The sequence below is a fragment of the Populus alba genome, chromosome 4 (assembly GCF_005239225.2).
Source record: "Populus alba chromosome 4, ASM523922v2, whole genome shotgun sequence".
Classification (NCBI taxonomy): Eukaryota; Viridiplantae; Streptophyta; class Magnoliopsida; order Malpighiales; family Salicaceae; genus Populus; species Populus alba.
Genome location: NC_133287.1, coordinates 9,007,342 through 9,016,477, shown reverse-complemented (window position 1 = coordinate 9,016,477; position 9,136 = coordinate 9,007,342). Strand labels below are relative to the sequence as shown.

Sequence of the window (9,136 nt, the reverse complement as noted above, 5' to 3'; positions counted from 1 at the left end):
GCCAAAGTGTAAAATGTAGGAAAATATATATATAAAAAAAATAAAAAAACAAAAAGGCTAGGTGCGTGTATGGGTCTTGATGCTTGGCTTATAAAAAAGATGTCAGGTACATGTGCCACACATCTTAATTTTTGTATATTAAAAGGCGGGTGATGTGTCGTTAATCGTTTATTAAAAATAAACACAAAAGACATGTCATTTGTAACCCTAGCGATTGAAGGGTCTTGGGTTAGGCCAAAGAGGGGTATTTTATGCTGAGAAAATTGATTTCAATCTATTTTGACAAAAAAAAAACACATAGAAAACACCTTAGAACTTTATAAATCCATTTATGGCCTTAAATCTTTCCAAAAAAAAAAAAAAAAAAAATCCAAAATTAGCCCTACTTGAAAAAGTTTCTCAAGCTCAAATCTTCCATCTTATACGATAAAAATGTTTAAAAGCACCTCAACGTAGCTCTTATCATCAAATAAAACTTGTTGACATTAAGATCGACTTATTCCATGGTTGGAATTGGTGTAAACCAAGATTTTCTCTCTTCAATTAGAATTCAACAATTCTCTCTCAAACTTGGGACTGAAAATAAAAAAAAAAATAAAGTTGTTTATTAAAATCAATAAAAGATAAATCCACAACTTAAAAAAATCATGAAAGATAAACATAAATGAAATTGACTAAATAAAATCATGCACTAAAAAAATTATGCAAGGCCAAACACATTAGCAATATTATTTAAAAATGAATATTCTATACACTGAAGGATGTAACTGAGAAAAAAAATCAACCACATAAAAAAATCTAATTAAAAAAATAAGGGTGGAAAACAAAAAAAAAACTAAATTTGAGGGCATTTATAAAATTAAATTGAAGGCTTAAATCGAAAAGAAAAAAACAATTAACAAAAGGGATAAAATCAAAATAATAGAGGCTAAATTGATATATATATAAAAACAACATAAACTTTGATTGAAGGATGAAATTGAATACTTATAAAACTTTAACAAAAGATCCACGGGTAAAAATGACAAATCAAAAGAATAAAGACCGAAATAGAAAAAAATAATATATGATAAATTGTAATTTAAGGACCAAATTGAAAACATAAAAAACTTTTTTAAAAGGGTCAAGGATAAAAATAAGAACTAAAATTGAAAAAAAAAAGAAAAAAAGGACAAACATGTACTTTAATTGAAAGGGAGAGAAAAGTAGGAAGAAGAAACAAGAAACGACTAACAACGACAAACCATCAGTCCACCATCAATAGGCACCACACCAGGAGGAATAGTATGTGGTGGCACTTCTAGCGACACGATAAAAGACTATTTTCTAACAAATAGTAGCACCGCATACGTTGTCAAAAGTGCATGAATGCCACTAGTACATGAGTGTGTGAATAGCACTCGCCAATAACTTTTTTGAATTTAATATTAAAAATAAATATTAAATTACTAAAAAGTCTCCCATAGCCTCAAAATAATAAATAAACCCATGTGAAAGTATCAAAACACCCTTGAATGCATATAATCTATTTTGTCTTATCTAATGGCAAAGAAATATTTTACTTAATTTAAAGTTTGTGCAAAGTAAAAAATACCATTGGTCAACAGGTTTACATTTCATTGATATTGGAGGTAGAAGAGTATTTTTACTATACAAAATATTTTACAAATTAAGACAATAATATTTTATTTAATCTTTTGATGATTAATGAGTTAGCGTAAATGATCAAAATACCCTATATCCTGGCCTTCTAACTTTTTGTATTGAGAGGCACAAGAAGAATTTACTATAGCAATTTACAATAAACTTTGTTAATAATGCAATGAATTCACTACAACTTTTAGAATTTTGTTAAATAATACACACAAGTATCTTGTAAATAGAGAGGTTATTGATGATCATACATACTTATAGCTTGAAAAGCTGGTCTTTAGTGACACGTTTGAGCCTGAAATTGGGTTGCAAAGAAGGGTTTGATGCTATTACGTCACTCCTCTCGTCTTCATCTCCTTCTTCTCTCTGATTCATTGTCACCTATTTTTCTTCTCTTTTGTTTTGATGGTGTCTTCTTGCTTTCTTTTCTTGAAGATCAAAGTGTTAAACGGTGCGTTTTAAAGCCTTTAATTTCTTTTGGTTTGGCCAAAACGGCGCAATAGGCAAAAGTCGTGCCTTTTTTACTTCTTAAATGCATAATTTTGATGGATTTTAATAATAATAATAATAATAACAGATGCAAAATTAGTAAAGCCAATCGTGGACTAACTTCTAAAACTTTTATTAATCTAAATAAATAAATAAAAACATATGCATTCTTTGCCGTTTAACTGAATTGTTTAATAAAATAAAATTAGTAAAATGTGATTTTCTTCTTGTTCAAATACTCTTAAGAATTGATTTCAAGTGCAAATTCCAAATCTAATATTTAAATAATGTTATTCATTGTAAAATGTCTATCTCATATTAATTTCTCAAATTTAAAGTTAAGAAATTCAGTGCAAATGGATGTTCTTATTAGTTTCTTTGAAGAGGAAGCTAATTTGGCTAACCAGACCTGTGAATGGTCAATTTTGAGATGAATACATTATTTTAAAATTTTAGTCTTTTAAGGGAAAAAAGAAATAGCATGTAGTAAAATAAGCCAAAAATCTAACGTGATGTCTCTCTGTCATCACCATCAAAAACTTTAAGCATAATAGGTATAATTAAATTGGTTAAATTCTAGTTTTATTTTTTAAAAATCATCGATTCGAGTTCTATAAATCTTAGAATTATTTGAAATTTATATAATTATTAATTTCAAGACCCGTAAAATTAATCGAAATACACATAAGCTAACTTGGATACCTACATTAATAATAATTAAAAGACTTAAGCATCCTCCAAAACAAAAATAAATAAATAAACATCCCCTCCTCTAAAATCTTCTTTCTCGATATTCAAACTTGACTACACAAGCAATCATTGATCTTTCCATTGGGAAAATTTCAAGTCTTTTAATGAAGATGTTGACTTCAAGCTCCAGCTGCTATCTCTTCTGAACCGAGTAATGCCCGATGACTTCCTGAACTTTTAAGGGGTGTTTAGTACAGCAGTAAATATTTTTTTTTTTAAATAATTTTTGTTTAAAAATATATTAAATAATAATTTTTTTTATAAATTTTTTTTTAATATCAATATATCAAAATAATTTAATATCACAATAAAATTAATTTGAAACAAAAAAATTTAACTTTGTTTCAAAAATATAGTCTAACTGTATTTTCAAACACTTCCTAAAATTTTCATGAAAATTTACGGTAATTTTTACTTTTTCAAGATATTTTTTTAAATTGTTTTTAATCTAAAAAAAATCAAATTAATAATTTTAATTACTTTTGAATAATGTTAAAGAACACCCAACAATATAATATCAAACATACCTTAAGTTTGACTTTGTAGGTCACATGCATCAACATGGTATTTGTTATTATGCACAGTTTTTGACCCTGACAAACAGGAGCAAATTATATACATGATCCCTGTACACATTTGCCCTATCTCACAATCAATCAATTGACTATTCATCAAGTTGCAAGTAAAATTTCAATAAATTTTGAATAGCATGATCCAGAGCATAATTATAAATTTCGGTAAATTAATTTTAGTGAGTTGGTAAAAGTAAATTAGGGTTCAAATACTATCGAAAGTAATTTTTTTTTCTTTTTTTTTTTAGTTCAACTTTTTATATTTACCGAATTAAGAGTCAATTAAGTTTTGATTGAAACCATATCCTAATTGATTTAACCTACAGATTTAACTTAAATTAGATTTCAAATTACAAGCTTTCTAGATCATTATATTATAGAATACACAAAAAAATATGAATAATTTACTGTAGATTGATACTATTCATACACTCATATAAAACATTTTCGATTTACTGTTTAATATGACTTTTCTTTTAAGAATAATTTTAAAATTTATATTTTAATTAATATTTGTGTGTGTATATTTAATTTTTTTTGGATAAAAATTCTTATTTGATATCTTCACTTGTCAGCTACCGGTATTAGCGAGATAAAAATCTATATTTATATTGATTCTGGTCATCAAAATTATCTATTTTAATATTAACATGTTGCATTTCAGTTTTTTTTTTTATTTATATTTAGGAAATTTATTTGTGTGAAAAACCGTTGAAAAGGTCTGAATGTTTAATTTTTTTATTGATAGCGTAAAATGTCTAGTATTACTAAAGTTAAGTAGAGTTTAATAATTATGGTCTTGGCAAGGCCATGTGCTGTCATTGGGCACGAATCCTAAATGAAGTTTAGGTAAAAGCCTAACGAAGCAATCTCTGGTCTGACTATCAGTGCAGTAATTTTTATTTTTATATATTTTTATAAAAGTATATATTTTTTTAAAAAAATTAAATTAATATTTTTTTATAATTCTAATATATATATATATATATATATATATCGTTTAATATATTAAAAAAAAACACTTTTAGAAAATACTTTTTAGATAACGATGCTAAACACGCATCTAGAATACAATATTACGATTGTGGTTGCTACCTAAATTCAAGCAATGATTTAACGTCACATTTCTCTAGATTAGTCAAAGTGTGTTGCTGGCCATGTATTATCTAGGATCGATGGTGGGCCAAGACCTAACAATTTGCCAAATTGAAACAGGAACTGAGTTTCTTGGGGGAGGAGCAAGCGGTGTAAGAGGACCCAGAAGCTAGAAGACAAGAGAATCCAGTGCTCAAACAAAGATTGAGTACAGATGTGGTTGCTTGCCTAAATTTAAGCGAGTGGCAAGCTTCAGTGTCATGCCTCTCTGATTTGGTCTATTGCGGTCCATAATCATAGACAACCAAATCGCAATTTGTCCATTAATTTCTTGTTAGGTCATGGAATTAGACTTCCTGGGAAGAAGTGAAAAATAAAAATAAAAATGGTGCTGGTCTTTTACTACGGGAGAAGCGAGCTGCAGCAACCCATTCTAGCCACCACTACTTGCGTTCCAAGTATTTTCATCAACGTCCAGCTAGTTCTTGCAATTTAAATTGAGAATCTTCTCCTCTAATTTCCAGCAATATCAGTAGCAATGGCTAACGAGCAATATCTACGAGCCCTATCGACTTTGATCCCTTTCAAGCTCCATTCACAACTAGCCCATGTCTTCCATTTCATGTTCTTCGTTTTCGGCTTCTCACTTGGAATGGTACTTTGTCTGTATCTCAGGAGCTTCCCTTTCACTTTACAAGCCACTCCCAGCCCTGTGTTTTCACCATTACCATCAGAGTCATTGCTGGTTGAAACAATAAAAGGAACGCATATTTTCATGAAAGAACAGGAACTCCTCGCGATGCACAATATGAGTGACGAGGAGTTGCTGAGGAGAGCATCCAAGGTCCCGATAGCTCAAGAATCTGCTCACAAACTTGCTCCAAAAGTGGCTTTTATGTTCTTGACAAATGGGCCGCTTCCGTTGTCTCTCCTGTGGGAGAAGTTCTTTGAAGGACATGAAGGACTCTACTCCATTTATGTGCACCCACATCCTTCTTACAATGATTCATGGCCTCGAAGTTCTGTCTTCCATGGTAGAAGAATTCCTAGCCAGGTTAGCTTCTTTCAAAAACATGGCAACTTCGACATGAAATCCCTTACTCAGTGAATCAATATTGTTTGAAAGTTCTCTTCTTCTTCCTTCCTTCCTTTTCTCTTTTGGTAATTAATTATACAAGCACCAAACTAGCTAGGTGAATTTGTTTAGGCATATGCAAGGTTATAGGTTGGAAAGTTTTCATAAATCCAAGACCTTTTTGAGTAGAATTGAACTTAATAGGTTCTTTTTAGATGGAGGTTAGTACTGGGATGCGCAATTATGCATCAAATCCTAATTATACTACTTTTATTTTTTTTTTTACTTTCTTGAATTTTGTTTTTAATTTTTTCTTTTTATTATTAATTTACGATATTCAAGTCTTCCCTTTCTTTAGAATGAATTCGTATTTTGTAATTCTAAATTCGTATTTTGTAATACTATGATAAAATCTTTTAAATAAAAAAATAATAGTAAAATAAAATTATAAATCCAAATCCACAGCCGAAACTTATCATGCTAGGCTTGAACTCAAGGAGTCTACAATTTTTTGGAGGCACATTATTTCTTGTATATTCTTTCAAATTTCTTCCATATACATACCATTATTCAGTGCTAAATGTGTTTTTTTTTTGGGTTCCACTATAAAACTATTTCTGGATTAATTTGCATTTTAAGAGACTAACTTCTAATTTATTGGCCAATCTTAAAGATGCATATCTTACATTGGTTTTATATATATATTTTTAAAAAATTAATAAATATCTGTGAAGTATTGATTCCAAAATTTAAATTCTGAAAATGAAAAAAGGAAAAACATTTTCTTTACCACCAATCCAACTCTTCATGATTACACCTCCAATGGCGTAGGCCCCACAAATTAAGACCTATCAATTATGGTGGATTATTCTTTATCCTCTTGGATTGTGCAAATGCGTTGACATTGAAATCTTAGAGGTTATTTTTATTTTTTATTTTTTATTTAATTTATACATTTTTATTTTTTATTATCTTAGAGGTTATTTTACCAAGAATAAGATTATTTTTATTTTGATAAACACATCATGAAAATAAGTTCTATTGATATCAAATATATAAAAAAGAAATAAATCTTTGAAAACATTATAAAATAATTTAAAAATAACTAATATTTAATAAACATGAATTAAAAATTTTAAAAATAGAGAGAGTATTAATTTAGATATATATAAAAAAAAACTAATGAACCGATAAACCTAGAAAATGTTATTAATGCTATTTAAAAGCTAAAATAAAAAGTCAACTTTTCTTTTAAAAATCAAATATATACGGGGCATGCAAGTACTTAACCATGACTTATTTGTTTTTATAAAAAAAATCTATAAGTTTTTTATTTCTCCAAAAACCTAAATTTTAAGTGGTTTTTTTACTTAAAAACACTTCAAAAATAAAATAAAAACATTCATAAATCACTTATCAATTTGAAAACAATACCCCAAAATCACTCAAGAAACAAGAATCAACTAAATCTAAACTTACCAGATCTATTTTTTCTAGATGTTTATAGGAAAAAGATCACCACCATCAAACTCCTATCATCAAATAAAACATTTACATCAAGATAAACTATATTTGTTTTCGGAATATGGTCATTCAATAATTTTTTTTCTTATCTACCATTTTACAACAACTCTCTCTCTTTTTTTATCTCAAATCTAGGAACTGAAAAAATACAAAATAAACTTTTGGATCAAAATGAGAGTTCTAAAAACTTTGAGATCGACTTGCATTTTCTTTGTGTTTTATATGACAGTCCTCTATTTTTTAATTTTTTCTTTCTATTATAATCTAAAACATTATGGCATAGCATTAGACTATAAAAGAATTAAATAAAAAAAAATTTGAAGATGAAATTAAAAAAATATACAATAAGCTTTTGGATCAGAACAAGAATTCTAAAAACTTTGAGATGGACCCCACATTTTTTTCGTGTTTTATATGGCAGTCCTTTATCTTTTAATTTTATTTTTCTACTATAATCTAAAACATTATAGCATAGAATGAGGCCATAAAAGAATTAAATAAAAAAATTTTTGAGGATGAAATTAAAAAAAAAGGAATGAAAATACAAAAAAAGGAGAAGCTTCAATGTTTTTATAAACAGTAAACCAGCTGGAGAAAAACTATAGTTTTTTTAGTTTATTTGTTAGATTTTTTTTCTTTTATGTAGCATCATTCTAAACTTTGTTTATATTTTGTGTTGCAGGCAGTCTACTGGGGAACTGGAACAATGATAGATGCCGAGAGACGCTTGTTAGCGAATGCCCTTCTTGACTCCTCCAACCAAAGATTTGTCTTGCTCTCTGAATCTTGTATTCCACTGTTCAATTTCAAGACAACATACGACTACCTCATGAACTCAAATACAAGCTTCCTAGGCTCATTTGACGATCCAAGAAAACCAGGTCGTGGTCGGTACAACCCTAGAATGTGGCCTGTAATAAACATTACCGATTGGCGAAAAGGATCACAATGGTTAATTTGAGGTGCACCGAGACACTGCGGTTCACATTATTTCCGATCAAAAATATTACCAAGTCTTTCAAGAGCACTGTCACCCGCCATGTTACATGGATGAGCATTATCTTCCAACATTGGTGAACATACTCTATCCTGAATTAAATTCGAATCGGAGCATCACTTGGGTGGACTGGTCAAGGGGCGGTCCTCATCCAGGGAAGTTCCAGTGGGGTGATATTACAGACGAATTCTTGAATCAAATTCGGCATGGTTCCGAATGCGTTTACAATGGGAACACAACCTCAATGTGTTATCTCTTCGCCAGAAAGTTCTTACCTCAAACACTAGAGCCTTTGTTAAGGATCGCTCCTTTGCTGCATGTTTTTGATCCTTGACATTCTTGTCGAAATGCTAATTATTTCTCTCGGTGGCTGTGAAGTGCTGTCAAAGAACCATCTCAAACCAATAGCTTAAGCTGTTAGGTAAGGTCTCAGGATATGATTTATATTATTCTTTAGCATACCCCCTCAAATAAAAGCCCTTTAGGCTTGAAACTTACACAGTCCTATTTTATCTTGTACTTAATTTTTATCAAAGAAATGAAGATATTGAGATTCGAACTCGTGATCACTTGGTCATCAAGGCTCTAATACCATGCCAAAGAACCATCTCAACCCAATAGCTTAAACTGTTAAGTGAGATCTCAGGATATAATTTATATTATTCTCTACCAAATACGGTATCCTTTTCCGGGTTGAAATCAACCCATGAAAGAAATTAAACAGTATGAAATATCTTCAATTTCATTCACTTTCAAGCTGGGGCGTCCTCATCAAGGCATAAGGAGGTATAAATCATATCATATCATCAGGCTTTTTAAGTGGGTTGAAATGGATGGTGGTGCCCTTTGCTGTGTGCAAAGCACCAAATTAAGAGAAAACTCCAAGCACGTACATGCACCTCCATCCCAGCTCAGCTATGCGTGGAAAAACAAATGCGTTGAAAAGGACTTGTTCAGTTTCCCAATCTTCACTAATAATGA

At 29.7% G+C, this 9,136-nt stretch overlaps 1 protein-coding gene across 1 annotated transcript; it reads left to right on the top strand.

Annotated features, from left to right (window-relative positions):
• The first annotated feature begins 4,865 nt into the window (after positions 1-4,865).
• LOC118056067 (glycosyltransferase BC10) lies at positions 4,866-8,859 on the top strand. The gene is given in 3 exon segments (XM_035068174.2): positions 4,866-5,613; positions 7,841-8,113; positions 8,115-8,859. Coding segments are annotated over 3 exon segments (1,164 nt in total). The 5' UTR covers positions 4,866-5,097; the 3' UTR covers positions 8,490-8,859.
• The last annotated feature ends 277 nt before the right edge of the window (positions 8,860-9,136 follow it).